This window comes from Triplophysa rosa, linkage group LG18 (assembly GCF_024868665.1).
Source record: "Triplophysa rosa linkage group LG18, Trosa_1v2, whole genome shotgun sequence".
NCBI classification, from domain to species: Eukaryota; Metazoa; Chordata; class Actinopteri; order Cypriniformes; family Nemacheilidae; genus Triplophysa; species Triplophysa rosa.
In genome coordinates, this window is record NC_079907.1 from 7,139,692 (window position 1) to 7,155,284 (window position 15,593).

Sequence of the window (15,593 nt, forward strand, 5' to 3'; positions counted from 1 at the left end):
AATATATATTACTACAGGAACTATATAAGTAATATATAAAATCAATTACAAAATATGATTACATTAGGCGATTACTATATGTTTTAACGGCCTTTAGGTGTCAGCATTTTGCGCAGGAAATAAAAACCAGGTCCTATCGCGGAAATCCGGTTACCGCCATTTTACAGAGTCGTACGCACAGCGTGTTCCTCTGGGCTAAAGTACTTTCTCTGTGTTCACAAGTATCTCTTTTATTTTGTAGAGAAATACATTGCGGTAGAGTAATCCAAGATGAGTTACGGCAGGCCTCCGCCAGACGTTGAGGGCATGACTTCTTTAAAAGTCGACAATCTAACATACCGCACGTCTCCAGAAACGCTAAGGCGAGTTTTCGAAAAGTACGGTAGGGTCGGAGATATCTACATACCAAGAGACCCATACACGAAAGAGAGTCGTGGCTTCGCCTTCGTTCGTTTCCACGATAAACGGGACGCGGAAGACGCGATGGACGCCATGGACGGCGCGCTGTTGGACGGACGCGAACTGCGCGTGCAGATGGCGAGATACGGCCGTCCGCCGGAATCGCACCAAAGCCGCCGCGGTCCCCCGCCGAGGAGACACGGAGGGTATGGTGGTCGGAGAAGCCGCAGGCAAGGCCTATATTACGTTACATGTCCTTTTATTTTTTCAAATGCTATACTTTATAATATACTGTATTAATTTAGTAATAATTGTTCTTGTGTTTTTATTTAAAAAAATGAGGCCTTGAGTACCTCGTGTTGATGGCCTATTTACTGCTTTTATAATCTATGTAACTTTTCTACAGAGGTTTATTAGTTTGAACTTAACTTTTTAATGTTTTTTTATTTATTTAAATGTTCTATTTAAAAAATATCAGTACTTTAAAAATTTAATGAACAATTATTAATAAATTAATACAGTTTTTTATATTTTAAAAAACGAGGCCTTAAGTGCCTCGTTTATAACTTTTCTACACTGGTTTAATAGTTTGAACTTTACTTTTTAATGTTTTTTACTTGAATTATTGTTGGTCCATCAGTCTGGATTTGTAAACTGCCTAATAGTTTCCACCAAACATATCATTAAACTGTATTAACTTTTGTATTAGCCACAACTGACCACATATGGTGAAAAAACACTTACTTTGCACAAATGAGACTAAGGTTGTGATTTGTACCATGTCTAATTTTAGCCGTAGTCCTCGGCGCAGGAGGCACAGCAGGTCCAGAAGCAGAAGTCGCTCCCATTCCCGTAGTAGATCTCGCTACAGCCGGTCCAGGTCCAAGTCCTACTCTCGGTCCCGTTCTAAAAGCCGCACACCACGCAGGAGCAAGTCCAAATCGCCTTCCAGGTCCCGTTCGAGGTCCAAGTCAAAGTCTCGCTCCAGAAGTCCCACTCCACGATCAAACAAAGGTTCCAAATCGAGATCTAGATCAACAAGCAGACCCAAATCTCCAGAGGCTAATGGAACTACGGCTGAATCGTGAAATTTAGGTAAGCTGAAGAGTCTGTTATAAGAGTAAACTTATAGAAACTCTTAGAAACCAAAAACATTTTTTCTTATTCCACTGATCTTTATATCCTCTAAAAATCTACTTTTTACACATATTGCTCTATGAGCACACCAATTAAAGACCTTTTTTTTTCGTAAAAGTGAACTCAGTCACTTAAAATCACTTCGAAATATGTGGCGAAGATGTGTTTTTCCATTCTCCCCGCTCTGCTTTTCTCTTACACAAAGTACCTCAGGACATTGGTACACAGAGCTAAATTCCATTTAGGTTAACTGGTGCTTGATGCTTTCACTTTCCAGAAGTGTCAGGTGTTACCCTTTATAACAGGACCGTAACCACCATGTGTTGAAGGGATAGTTCACCCAAAAATTAATTGACAGAATTTTCCTCACCTTCGAGTTGTTCCAAATCTGTATACATTTCTTTGTTCTGATGAACAACGAAAGATATTTGGAAGAATGCTTATAACCAAACAGATCTCGCCCCACATCACATTCTTCCAAATATCTTTCTGTGTTCATCAGAACGAAGATATTTATACAGATTTGGAACAACTCGAAGGTGAGTAAATGACATATTTTTCATTTTTGGGTGAACTGTCCCTTTGAGGATGTCATGTCCCTTCCAATGCTCAGTACAGTGCTAGATACAGGGTTTGAGCTGATCTCAAACCTCCATGATTGAAAGGGTTTTTAAAATGCATATCCTAAACCTCACAAATGGGGTTTGGTGCTATCTTGCGTACAGTAAGTATTTGTTTGTTTGTGAAATCAATGGATATGGGTAGTACACGTTTCATCTAAATGTGGAATTCTTTCCTCCAAGCTGCTGATTCCTGTTTGCAAAAGAGGAGTTTGGGGCAGTTTGAGAGCAGTTAGTGTGTGATCCGTCCATTGGCTGCCTGCTGCTGATTGGCGGTTGCTATGGAGCAGGTTGGTCTCATTGAGTGTTGAGGTGGTGTTGAGGTACGTCTGAAGGACAATGGACTGAGACCTTTTCATCATCCTAGGCACACGCTCATGTCTATCGTGGGAAAGGCAAATACAGGATGGATGGGGGGGGTGTTCTCAGAGCTGGTTTAAGCTGTCAGGCTGCTTGCTGTCCATGAGTTTTATATAGACCCAGTTATAAGAGGTAAAAGTTTTGACACCATCTGGATTGTACCTCAGCTCTCTGACACTTAAAGTGGCTATGAGAGAGGTGTATTCCACCTCCAGGTTCGTTTCGCTCAAGCTTTCTCTCAGAACAAAATCTGGTACATGAGCAACACAGATGAGCGTGGTCCATATTAAAGTGTAATTCTTTCTGCAAATAAAGAGAAACTGTCTGTTTGTTTTGTACAAGCTAAGACCAAAATCGAGTGTTGCAAAAAAATCCTTCGCACTGATATTCTTTTGAAACATACTGATTTTCTTTTATTTCCTCTAGATGGCGTCACATTGGTAGAACCTTCAAGGATCACGTTGAGTGATGTCGTCTGTTTGAGGATACCCAAATAATCCATATATCAAACGAAAGGTTAATGTGACTTGGTCTACTTTTGTTTTAATGAGTTTTGCTTTTTGTTTATGTATCATACTTCTGAAATCCTTTCTGAAATGATATTAAATGTTCTTTATGCTTAAATGGGGCTACTAGGTGAAATCATTTCATGTTTTGGTTTGCATTTTATTTCCTCTTGTTATTGAAACTGCCAGACTACAGTAAGTTCTTTTTAATCTAAATGTATTTGTCCCCTTAATAAACATTAATGGACAACTTAGAATGTTGTGCAAATATTTTCTTTGGGTTAGAATGATTTTGTAATACTCTTAACATCTGTTGCTTAATGTGCAGGTATTTTATGGTTTAAATGAAAGTTCCACAGCAAAATGATTCTGATATTCTCCCTTGTGTATTTTTATGCACTAGGTGCAGTTGCATAGCAGTTGAGTTTTGCTGGTTAGCTGTTAAGGTGATGCGGTGCAGAGTGCTTGGCTGTTTCCAGTATTCTCCTGTTTGCACCTTGATTTAAGATTGGCTACAGCATTTTTTTTCTTTTTTGCAGAAGTAATCTATTATCGGAGCTTATTGCACATTTTCGGAAGTCGTGCAAAATTTACATTTGATTGCATTTTTCATTGTTTGAAATTAGTCATAGAAGTTATGTGAATGCCAATAAAGGTTTTTGTTCCTCAAAATAAAACATTTTATTGCATTGTTCTGTCGTCTTTGTTTTTTAGTCAAACATTCATTACTACACCATGGTTTGAGGCTTTTGTTCAATTGCTATAATGCAAACTTTTTTAACATGTACATAACCATGAATCTATCCAGAAATAAAAAAAAACCATTGTCCTGTAAATTTAGTAGTAGATATATTTTATGAATTTAAACAAGTTTTTAACGGAGCCAGTCGATGAACTTGTTGACGCGAGCATAGATCCCTGGCTTGTTCTTAATTCCGCAGCTGTCGCCCCAGCTCACCACTCCGTGGAGATAATGCGTTTCATCCTTCTTACAAACCAGTGGACCACCAGAATCGCCCTAAAAACAGTTAAAACAACATTTATTACTGTAATGCACATTCAGTTCAGATAACTGATGTCTTGAGTATTTTTCTTATCACAAAATGTGCAAAAAGCAAACATTTTTTGGAACTACAATGGTCTAATACTTAAACCAATAGACCATTGTTAAATCATACAGGAAATGTATTTGTAATGGAAACGATCAGAATTTACACCATTTGAAACAGATGGAAAGTTATTTTATTCGGCTTTTTTTACTGGACACCTATTTTACTGGACACACCTGACAAGAGTCGGTCTTTCCTTGCAAATATCCAGCACATATCATGGAGTCATCCATTCTATTCCCATAGATATTACGAGACATACAACGTCTCTGAGAGATCAGGAGAACTTTGGCATCCAGCAACTGAGGAGAAACTGTGTCATCTGTGATAAAGAGAGAATGGGGCACATATAAAGTGCAATGACACTGGGCTTTTAAAGACTAATAGATCTGTAAGGATTGAGAAACAATACAGTAAACACACTTTTCTCAGTGACTCCGTAGCCTGATATGGTGCACTGTGTTCCATCCGGGAATGAATCTCTGGTAAGGCATGCTGCTCTGACAGAGTCCGTCTCTAAGGCACAGCGTCCATTTTTTGCCTTTAGCTTCAGCAAAGCTGCCATGGATAAGAAACCCCAAGAAGATATTTTGAAGAATGTCGGTAATCGAACAATGGGCGGTACCCATTGCATTGTTTTTGTGTCTATACAATAGAAGTGAATGGGTACCGCCGTTGAAATGACAAGAGGGTGAGTAAATGATCACAGAATTTTCATTTTTGGGTTAACTATCACTTTAAAGTTTAATGTAGATATAGTCCTAAATCGAGATCTAGAATAGTTCAAGTCACACGACTGAAATGTTTTTCATAATTAAAAAAACTTTTGATATGTGTGCTTAAATGTTTCTGATAAAGTTTAAAGCTAAAAAATAAAATGATGTATTAATTTCTTGAATTACAACATAAAAACCCAGCATAGATGAAAATATCAATATTGTTTTAAAAGCATCTCATGGTGAGACCTTAAGAAGCTTCAATTTTTAATCATTTTGAAATTCCAATATTATAAAATGAGTAAAAATTCAGATTAAGTTAGCTAAACTTTTAAACAATAGTGTACATAAAATAAATAAGTACAGACGGATGAATCACTGACCTATATCATTATACAGGGCTTCATTTGTCTCTGTATAGTTCTCATGAACAAAGGCTTTCTCCACTTCCAGGAACTGCTTTGCAGTGTCATCTTTTTCAAGGTTTGTACCACCCAGCTCCACTCTTATTTCTTCATTCTCATTACTGCAGCGATTGAGCCAGAAACAGGCATGAAAACATATGGATTAACTGGGATTTGATCAAACATCTTCCCCTGAGGTTGACAAAATTATATTTCATTATTTGAACAATGTCTCATCCATTTTAAGTGATACTTACACGCAGTGAGCTGCTGTAATAAGCCAGCAGGAGTCAATAAGAGTTCCTCCACAGCCATGACTAAAGGTTTCATTAGAGCCCAATGGACGAAACTGAAGTGAGGCCTGCCAGGGATGGGCATTGGGCAGGGACTTTCTCCCACCAAATATCCTTGGGGATACCATACTAAACTGACTCGTCTTTCCACAGCCGGAAAATTCAAGCTTTGTAGGGGCCATGGTGGGTTTTACTGGAACTGTAAATGCGATAAATAGTGTTAACACGGATGATCAAACAGGTAAGGATATGCATTCATGGGTTTATGTATATATGAAAGAAAGTAGAAGAAAATCAATGCCTTCTTTAGCGCAGGGATTGACGTTACAGAAGTCCCAACGCAGCTTGCTTTTCTGCTTGACAAAGCACCAGGGTTGCGGTTCTCCATCCGGATTTCTGACAAAGATAAAATTTAACACTACTAGTGACATCACACATCATTACAAGATTAAGTAAGATTTCCATAAATTCTTACCTGCAGTAGTTGTGTGGTCCGATGCCATCATTCATCTCTTCAAAGTTTTTAACTGCAATACGGTGGTAGTTCCAAGGTAAACATTCCAGTTCTTCCGCTGTCTCGCTTACGAAACCTCGGTATGATTCCCCATTTCCCTCATAGCAGTCATTCAGACCTGAATACACAATGTCATATGCAGAGGCAATCCTGGCTAACACATTAAATGAATAGATACTGAATTTAGCAATGCAGCCCATTACCAACTTGACAGAATCTCCCAGTGTAGTTTCCAGGACATTTGCATTTGAAGCTGGATCTTGTTCGGCCTTTAACACACGTTCCTCCATTCAAGCATGGACTTGGCTTACAAGCAGAGGCTAACATCGCAGACATAAGTACATAAATCAACAAATTTACATGTACCCAAGCTGAAAAACTATTTTCAAGTAATTTGTTTGTCTTTATAAATTGGAGATACTCACTTTTTTTGCAACTAGGGGCCCTGAAAGGGGGATAGCACTTGCATTCATGGAATGGCGCTTTTTGAGTTCTGACACATAGACCATTATGACAATTCACATTCTTACACACATTACTCTCTAAAAACACAAACACATGCTGTGAATCGTGTAAACACAAAATAAGTAAATAAATCATGTTTAGTGTGTGCATGATCTCACCATCCTGACACTTTTTGCCAATGTAAGGCTCTGGACAGATGCATTTAAAACCGCCGCTCTTCAAAGCCTCACATACACCGTTATTCTCACAGGGATTTGGATCACACTCATCTAAAGATAAATCATTTTTTTAACAGGAATTTGTGTATTACATTTTTGAGTATAAACTGCATGTTATTAAAGAATACTGATTGGTTAAAATTTCAGAAATAATGCTTGGTAACACATAACACATGCGGTGGGTTTCAGTTTTATAAGGACATAATTCACATAACCGGACCCCTGTAATACACTTGCATTATCATCGATTAAAAGTATACTTGCTTGGTTCATCAAAGAGGTCAAAAATCCAGTCAATGGTTTCATCAATAATATCAGGTGAAGATGGTTCCTCCTCCGTCTCATCGAAAGCATAATCATATATTTCTTTGGTTGAAAGAGAAAAGTCCATGAGTTGGTTTGCAACTTTACAAACACACAAACCAACTCCAAAAAAGCAAGTTGCTCACCATCAAATAAAGTAAAATGATCGTCCACTAGACCCTGAAACAGTAGACACGATTTCAGTCAAATAGTTATAAATGATACATTTTCAAAGCATTCACACATGGGTAGGCTACATACCGGCACTGCTTGCACTGGTGAAGTAAGGCCTGATATGCCTATTAAAAGTAGAATGATTGGAAACATCATTTTAGGAGTAAAAGATGCACATCCACCACCACCACCAAAATCACTGTAGGCTGATATTATGTTGATCTAAGCCTATATGAACCCTGGAACTACATTTCTGTAGTTCCAGGGGTCATGCATTCAGGAATCATTACCTAACAACATTGATTTTTAAGTTGTTAGGAGCTACAATACACAGCCAGTAATCAGCTTTTAATAGTTTCCTCACGGTAAGACAACATCTTTGCTTGAGATTTTAAATGTAATAAAAATCTATAGATTTTTTAAAATAAATTAAAAACATCTAAAAATTTTATCGCTGTAAAAGTTGTTTAATATTTTTTAAGTGCAATCAAATTGGTGTAACAACTCATGTCAACTTACCGCAATAAATTTTGGCTAGTAGTGAATTGCTGTTGAAGTTGATGTAAAGCATTTTAAAATAGTAAGTTGAAATCACCTGTAAAGCCAATGGTTTTATTTAAAAATCAATATAAATAAGAATAAAATAAAAATAAATAAAAATAGTGTTTAATCAATCAAATTAATACATGTTATAATACATACTTAAATCATCTACATCAGGTGCTATTGAAAGCTTATTTTGTTTTATGTTTGTTTTGTACTGTAGGCCTGTTAAACACCCAAATAACAGATCAAATTTACAAATATTCAATGCAGTGAGAAACTACATGAACCTTAGAATCTCACACCTTTAAATGTACATTTATAATTGTTTAAAAATCAAATAATGACTCAAACAGATGTACTGTAAAACTGTAAAATAAAACACTGTACACAACAGTTGTTTTTGTTTTTTATTCAAAAGAGGAGAAACAGATCAGTTGACACTGGAGTGCAGAAGTACATTCTCAGTATATAACAGCATCAGAGATAAATATGACAGGATCATATTTAAGGATGTTGGTTTCAACATGAGCTCACCGGTGCCACGGCACAAAATACATTCACAAGTGCAAACTCAACGCTATCAAAAAATAAAAAGGTAAAAAAACACTGTACCTTTAAAAAAGTGTCATTTGCATTTCGTGTTTTTTTAGGAATATGAAATGGTCACCAGTGATAATATCGCTATGATCTGAGAGTCGTAATGGAGGCTAAATCCAAACACTTTAGATTTTGTTCACATTGATCACATGGCAGGTTACCATCATTTTTCTCTCTAGTTGCACTGATTGTCAAATGATGGGTGGTAACATCTCAAAAAACCACACACTCAACCAAATGAATTTGTCTCTGACTAACACACAAAACACGCACTCACACGTACAGGCATCAGCACCCTGCCAGTCCCGGAAGATCAACCTCAGTCTCTTTCCAGCGTCTTATACACATGCCAAAAACAAGTCATCCACTCTTAAACCTTATAAAGATCTACGCTCTCTACAGAGCATGTAAGCGCTAATACTATAACCGGAATGCTCGAGAAGAGCAGGTTTGACCACCCCAAAATATTTCACAGTCCCAACTATTTGTTTTCCACTCCAGGTTTCACATGCACGGTCGTCTGATATTCCTTCTGTGACCATTAGGAGGCACACAGGAGTTACATTCGCTCCTACAGCGACTGAAGCATTAAATGCCATTGTTATGATGTTTTCTTTCAATAAGCAGTTCACCGCATCAGTGCATCTCCTCAACAGTTAAGGCACATACATGTCCTATTGTAGTGTTTTTCACTGAGTTGGCTGTAAGGGTCTGGTATAGCTGGGGATCATGTGTACTCTGATTTGCGGATGTAGGTGGATGGGACGTAACCTCTTCGTCCCCCTGCCTCACCCAGCCACCACTCCTGGTTTCCATTCATGTCCTGGAACTCAAGGATACGGACCCTCTGATTGGCTGAAATGCTGAGCTCATTGGCACACCGTGCACTGAATGAGTAGATTGCATAATATATCTGAGAGAAAAAAGAGGCACAATTAAAAGAGAACTGTGAAACTATAGACCCCTTCAGAAAACGTAAACATCGCTGGTCCAACAGAAGAACTTCCTGTTTCAGTTTTTAAACACTGCACAAACATTTGAATCAAAATATAAAATGAATATCTTTAAGATTTAATTATATAAGACTAAAAAAATGTAATAAAAATGAAACCGGAAGTGCTTCTGGACTAGGGTTTTAATCTTGCAAAGTGGTCTATAGAAGTAAAACAACTTCACATGTAATCAAAATATACTAACATCAAAATTGCTTTGTCTCTGAAATGCCGCTTAACATGTAAGCGTTCTATACTTTTTTCTACAGTAGTGACCAAAAGTGATACATGTCCAGCTTTAGACAACTGACGTTTTTGCTCTCTATTTGAATGTATTAAAGATGAATTAAAAATTTGTATGCATGTTGTGTAGTTGAGCTTGGTCTGTAAGTCTGGCAAATATGTCACACATTTTTTGAGACAAGGCACAGAAAAACGACTACAAAATACTACCAGAAAAGAGCAACAAATGTTAATAACTTATAAAATGGTAATGAATGTTTGCTTTATTTCCTGAATGCTTTTTGTTGTCTATGCATATTTTTGTATATTCAAACAAAATACTAATTATAATTTTGTCCAATAAATAAAAGTTTTAAAATTAGTATCATAAACCTTGTATTTTGATAGTTTAATCTAACCTTTCACAACAAATATAAAAAAAAATCACTTTTGGCAACTGCTGTACTCCGGCATTGACACTGAATTCTCATTTTTCTCACTATTTTTATTTTTTACAAAATTAATTGGACTATTTTTAACATACCTGGTGGCCATCCAGCTCGGCTTCAGGTTCTGGATCTATATATTCCTCAGGAGCATACTGTGGGCTCTTCTCTACCAAACAGTCTCCATTTTGTCTCGGCTGTGAGCCGTAAGAACCATGCGAGTCGTTGTACCTGGAAGACGAGTTCTTATTGGAGGAATCTGTCTCGGAGTCTGAGAGGTCCCTGTGATTGGTTGGAGTGCTCTGACCCGAGTTCAAAGAGTCTCTGTGATTGGTAGTATTTCTGTAAGAAGGTTCCGAGTAGTCTCTGCTATTTCGATAAGCTGTCTCAGACAGTTCTTTGAGATTGGGTGAGTTTCTGTAAGTAGCATCAAGGGAATCCCTATGATTGCTGGAAGCCTCTCTGTTTTTCCTGGGCGTGGTGTCTTGGCTCGGACGAGTGCGTGCTTGGAGTGGAGGTGTGGCCGTTGAGAAGCTGACAGACGATGTCTCTTGGTTAAAGGTTAGAGTGCTGTTGCTGTTCTGTCGTGAGAACATTGGGGACGAGCCACCATAACCCGACTCATTTGATGACTGACTCTCAATGGAAACATCTGACTGGCTCGTCCGTGGGTTGTATGGTTTTAGAAAGGAACTATACACAAAGCCCTTCGTAACTGCAGAAGAATGAAAAAGAAGCCAAAGTTAAAGCCAAATGCTTTTTCTATAAGTTTCTGTATAAGCCAATGGAAGCACATACAAGGACTCACAGAAACAGAAAATACAACACAAACCTCCATTGTCTATCAGCCATCGGTTCTGGCTGCCCATTGGGTCTGCTTGTTTGATGACACCCACTATGTCTCCCTCCAGTACGGACACATCCAGGTCCTGTGCTGCATTAAAGTTTCTTTCAGCCTTGTAGAGGTTTTCAGGACCGTATCTAGCCAGAAGCCCGGCTCGGTGCTTGTCCGTCTGTAGTACGTAGTTCGGCTACGTAGAAAAGAGAGCCGTGAATAAGACAAAAACGGTTATTAAGTGAGGGATAGTTCACCCAAAAATACAAATTCTGTCATTTATTTACCCTACCCTATGACTCTTCTTCTGTGGAACATAAAAAAGATATTTTGAGAAATGTCACAGTAGTTTTGTGTCCATACAATGGAAGTCAATGGGGGCCAATATTGCTTACTTACTAACATTCTTCAAAATATCTTTTGTTTTCTACTGAATAAAGAAAGTCAAACAGGTTTAAAATGACATGAGGGTGATTCAATTATGTTTTGTTTTTTATTATGAATTTTTATTTTTAGGTGAACTATGCCTTAAAAGATTTTTCTGATCGGTGAATTCAGTAAACCCTAAAATAGCATTGTGCTGTTTCAATTCAGTTACCGTTACGGTTTTTAAAACAAATACACCTCCTTTAATATAGTAAATTCTTGCATTTAAAAGGAATGTTTGTCTATATTTTGAGCAAATGTTACTCAGATAATAATGAAAATAGCAATTTAATGTAAAAAAGCATTATAGCTGGCCATGCATCCCAAACTTCCAGCGACAGCTTTAAAGCTTCCGTTGTCTGAATTGCGGTGTTAAACTCACAGGGCCTTGCTGTTTCTTGGAGTTCTGCTTTTCCAGAGTCTTCTTGTCAAATGTCTTGCGTACGGTAGTGGGAAGGTTGTCAGGGAAGAAACTGAAGCTCTGCAGTAAATCCAACACACGTGTGTGTTCCTCCTGAAACAAGGACAGCAGATTCCCTTCTGTACCTCCCAATCCAGACAGCTACAAGAAAGAAACAGAATGACATGAAGCGGAATACAAGACAAAACATCAGAGATAATTCAGTGGACAATTTCCTCACCTGCAGAAGTGGTCTGAGCTCTCCCACCGTGAGTGAGATGAAGTCTCTCTGGGCCTGTGCGAAGCCTCTCACGCAGCTGGTGAAGAGCTCTCCGGCCGCGTGGTGAAACTTCGGCAGCTCGTCCAGCAGCTGGGCGTTTAGAGCTTCGTAGTTATTCCTTGCGGCCTGGAGCTCCTCCTGAACGCGTTTGTCCTTCAGTCTCTCGGCACGCTCCTTACAGTTGTCGTAGTCAAGCAGCTTGTCTCTGCGTTTCAGAACCAGTTTATGCGGCCCAGCAAACATGTTGAGCAGCTGGGTGAGAGGAGTGATGACCAGAGCTTCTGTCCTCTCCTTCTGCTCAGAGAAAGACACACGAGAGTGAAGAACTATTTAAAAAGTTGATGTTTTTCATCATTTACTCATGCTCACGTCATTCCAAACCTGTATGACTTTCTCTTCTGCACAGTACAAAAGAAGATATCTTGAAGAACGATGGTAAACAAACAATATTGGCCCACGTTGACTTCGATTGTATGGACACAAAACCATTTTTCAGAATATCTTCTTTCATGTTGCACAGAAGATTCATGTACAGGTTTCAAACGACATGAGGTCAAATAAATGATGACCATTTTTTGGGGGTGAACTATCCCTTTAAATACGTAGGGTTTGGCATTTCATTCGTGCAATAGCAAGAGGCTGCGTACTCACAAACTCAGTGAACTGTTTGTCGCTGACGCAACGATGAGCTCTCTGAAAACGTTCAGGATCCATCTGCTGATGGCGTTCTGTGTAGATGTCACAGAAGCTGATCGCGGCCAGCACCTTTACTGAAGCAGATTCCTGTTTAATATAAAAGATACAACAAAATGCCTTAATCTACTGAATCGTTTACATTCATACATTTGCTTTTTTAAGCCATGGAAACACATGCCGTTAGTGTTTGCAATAACTCAGACTGTGTCATGACAATGTACAATGAATAAGATTGGTTTTATATATGGTTTTACCCTTATATGCTGCAGATACAGAGAGATGTCCCTGATGAAGGATTTGATCAGTCGCTCCTGGAGTCTGAATCTTTTCTCTGCTTCGTCGAAAGCTTCATCTTTGATCTAACAAAACATGAAGGATAAATCGCTAAATACAAATTGTAACGTCTGTCAGGTCTGGTAATGTTAATGTGGTGATAACAGCGTTGAGGTACCTGAGGTGAAATTCCAGTCAGATGCTTGAGATGACTGCTTACTCTGTTGGACTTCTTGATGATGGAGTGCATGCTCAGCTTCGAGATCTTGTCGATGAGTCGATCTTCATCGCCTTTGCGGTACTTCACCACTATAGACAACAGATGGCGCTGGTGAGTTATTGGTGTGAAGGCACAGACAGCAAGATAACCATGATATTATTTGAAGCTGATAGTCTGGTTACTGGATGCTGACAGCATTTCAGCAATGCAAAAAAGACAAAATAATAATTACGACGCAAAAAACCTGTTCAACACGTTACTGTTTCTATCACTGCACAGAAGCCAACTATTGACCTTAAAGTGTCCGATTTCACTTAGCCGTTGTTGATGTTCAAATCACCAAAACAAACACACCCCTACCCCATCTTTCGCTTTCGTCAGCGCTCGGCTAATGTCCGTCCTGTGCAATGTGCACCTTACTGCTGATTGGCTACAAGGTTGGTACTCGGCCCGACTCAGTTGTCTAAAGCGGAAATCGGTTACCCCCCGCCTTTAAGTCTGGAACAGTATCTTTTAGCAGAAACATGGTGCTTAGATGAAGTTTGATCAAGTTTTGATCCTTTATTGAATTTATAATTTAGAACCGGTTCGTATAACTTCAGGTTTATTTTGAATAAAATGACAGCTTTATGTTGTACATTAATTGCTTAATTGTGAAACTATTCAGCATGTTTACAGTCAGCCACATACCGAGGTCTTTCCTCCTCTTGTATTCATTAATATTGACATTGATTTCTTTGATGGACATCACAGCCTCTGTGAGCTGTTTTCTGTCATGGTGTGACTCTGGAGTGGTGTTCAAAAGCTCCGTGAGGAGTAGCGGGTAACGCATCACTCTCTGCACCGGCTTTATCAAGAAGGATCCCAGATTAATGTAGTTCGTCTTTCCCCTGTGACACAACAAAAGGCAGAGAGAAAGATATTTAGATACTTATCACCATTGCATTCTTCATTCTCCTCTGACAGTGTGACTGGGTCACAGAACACACATTGCTTTCATCCATCAATTATCCATTGGCTCACTGTCAGCCTTTTTAAGACATGGTTACAGCAAACACAGTAGGAAACTTTCTAACACGTGAACACTTTCTGACTGAACACTGAGGTGTATGCAATGCAAAAAATATTTTCTTATACAATAGGCTTTTTTCCCAGTAAAAATATATTTAAGCATATTTAAAACGAGATACGTTTACTTAAATTGCAAAAAAGCATTTTGCTGATAGTTAAACAATTAAGGATATACTGAAAACAAGTCTTACAGTTTTCAATATATTTTAGAAAAAGGAAATGCATTGCAAAAAGTTAGTACAAATAGGGCTAAAAAATGTTCTATCTTAATATGAAGGAACTCCCCATTTTGTTTTTTACAGCTTTTCATTTGTATTATGAATATAGAGCACCCTTTTTTAGAGGAATGCACTGCATTGCATTGTGTTTTAAAGTTAACATAAACGTCCCTAAAATTAATGGATAATGTCCTGGCAGAAAATTACCAGCATATTTTCTCTTTTTTTAAAAAGTATATCTTGTTTTCAGAACGCCTAAATATTTTAACTGATAAACAAGACAAGAAGCTGGTTAGGAAAATATTTGCAAAGCACAAATTTCCAAAACATGGAACATAATATTGCAAAACAAATAGATTTAAGCCAATTACTAATGGATATACTGAAAGCCTTTAACATTATCAAGCAATAAGCATAAATAAACACATATAAAGTCAACTTTCTCACTACTGTTAACATTTATTTCAGAACAAAAACACATATCATTGCTGTTTTCAGTTCCCATTCACTTCATTTCCCACATGATCAACTTAGAGATTGTGTTAATAACTGTTTAACATGCCACCAGAAAGCATTAGGGTCAGCTGCCCAAAAAATAAAGACAATTATAAAAATGATTAAGTTTTCCCACTGGGATCATATTCTGATTTAATTTAGAGCAGACAAAAAAGTCAATCCTACGCACAATTTGTGCACATTTATCAGAATATGACTCCTGAAAAGGAAATGGCAACAAAACACACACAGCAAGGCACCTTGGTCACACAAACACAGGGAGAAAAGGGTTACGCAGGTTAATAAATGTTGGGCATGCTGTCAGGCACTTCACATGCAGTCGCTTTAAACTTACCACTCACGGTATATTCCTCTGTCAGGGTGAAGAGAGAGAGGAGAGAAACAGAAGAAAACACACAGTGTCGAGTTAAACACCTTTATCTTTCTATTGCACAGCAGCTGTTTAGATATAATGTTGTTTTAAAACATGTTTCTGAAATAAAATTACTCTGGCCATTGTAATGAATATAATTTGAAAGAGCAAAAGGGCAAGGTAACAAATCCCAAACTATTCAAGCGCTCGATTAATATGCTGCTCGTTGCTATGGCGACACATGCCGCGGGTGACCCGCTTCAGAAGAGCACTAAGAGCCTGTGC

General features: G+C 38.2%; 3 protein-coding genes across 10 annotated transcripts in view; 1 reads left to right on the forward strand and 2 right to left on the reverse strand.

The window, feature by feature from the left end:
* The first annotated feature begins 139 nt into the window (after positions 1-139).
* Positions 140-3,711, forward strand: srsf2a (serine and arginine rich splicing factor 2a). 6 transcript variants are annotated; one of them, XR_008964749.1, is made up of 4 exons: positions 140-629; positions 1,193-1,494; positions 2,340-3,032; positions 3,426-3,711. XR_008964749.1 is itself a non-coding variant. In XM_057357751.1 (3 exons), the coding sequence occupies exons 1-2, from the start codon at positions 271-273 to the stop codon at positions 1,485-1,487; spliced, it is 654 nt and encodes a 217-aa protein (XP_057213734.1). In that variant the 5' UTR covers positions 140-270; the 3' UTR covers positions 1,488-1,494; positions 2,340-3,711. The 6 variants fall into 6 exon arrangements, 2 of the variants coding, with proteins under 2 accessions (XP_057213734.1, XP_057213733.1); XR_008964747.1 differs by having other exon boundaries at positions 2,340-2,446; positions 2,524-3,711; XR_008964748.1 differs by having other exon boundaries at positions 2,340-2,446; positions 2,943-3,711.
* Positions 3,712-3,807: 96 nt separating this feature from the next.
* Positions 3,808-7,132, reverse strand: habp2 (hyaluronan binding protein 2). The gene is made up of 11 exons (XM_057359221.1): positions 7,006-7,132; positions 6,682-6,792; positions 6,484-6,600; positions 6,262-6,378; positions 6,020-6,176; positions 5,846-5,940; positions 5,509-5,743; positions 5,231-5,373; positions 4,555-4,689; positions 4,308-4,453; positions 3,808-4,040 (listed from the first exon to the last, which is right to left on the reverse strand). Exons 1-11 carry the CDS (start codon positions 7,130-7,132, stop codon positions 3,897-3,899), a joined length of 1,527 nt encoding a protein of 508 aa, XP_057215204.1. The 3' UTR covers positions 3,808-3,896.
* Positions 7,133-8,163: 1,031 nt separating this feature from the next.
* dnmbp (dynamin binding protein) overlaps positions 8,164-15,593 on the reverse strand; it is a 41,585-nt gene continuing 34,155 nt past the window's right edge. For all 3 annotated transcript variants that reach the window (XM_057357748.1, XM_057357747.1, XM_057357749.1), the window contains 10 exons: positions 15,291-15,308; positions 13,842-14,041; positions 13,110-13,240; positions 12,913-13,017; positions 12,614-12,745; positions 11,924-12,256; positions 11,665-11,844; positions 10,854-11,052; positions 10,120-10,736; positions 8,164-9,274 (listed from right to left, as the gene is read on the reverse strand). In XM_057357748.1, the coding sequence (XP_057213731.1) occupies positions 9,089-9,274; positions 10,120-10,736; positions 10,854-11,052; positions 11,665-11,844; positions 11,924-12,256; positions 12,614-12,745; positions 12,913-13,017; positions 13,110-13,240; positions 13,842-14,041; positions 15,291-15,308 (2,101 nt within the window). In that variant the 3' untranslated portion in view covers positions 8,164-9,088. The remainder of the gene's footprint in view (positions 9,275-10,119; positions 10,737-10,853; positions 11,053-11,664; positions 11,845-11,923; positions 12,257-12,613; positions 12,746-12,912; positions 13,018-13,109; positions 13,241-13,841; positions 14,042-15,290; positions 15,309-15,593) is intronic.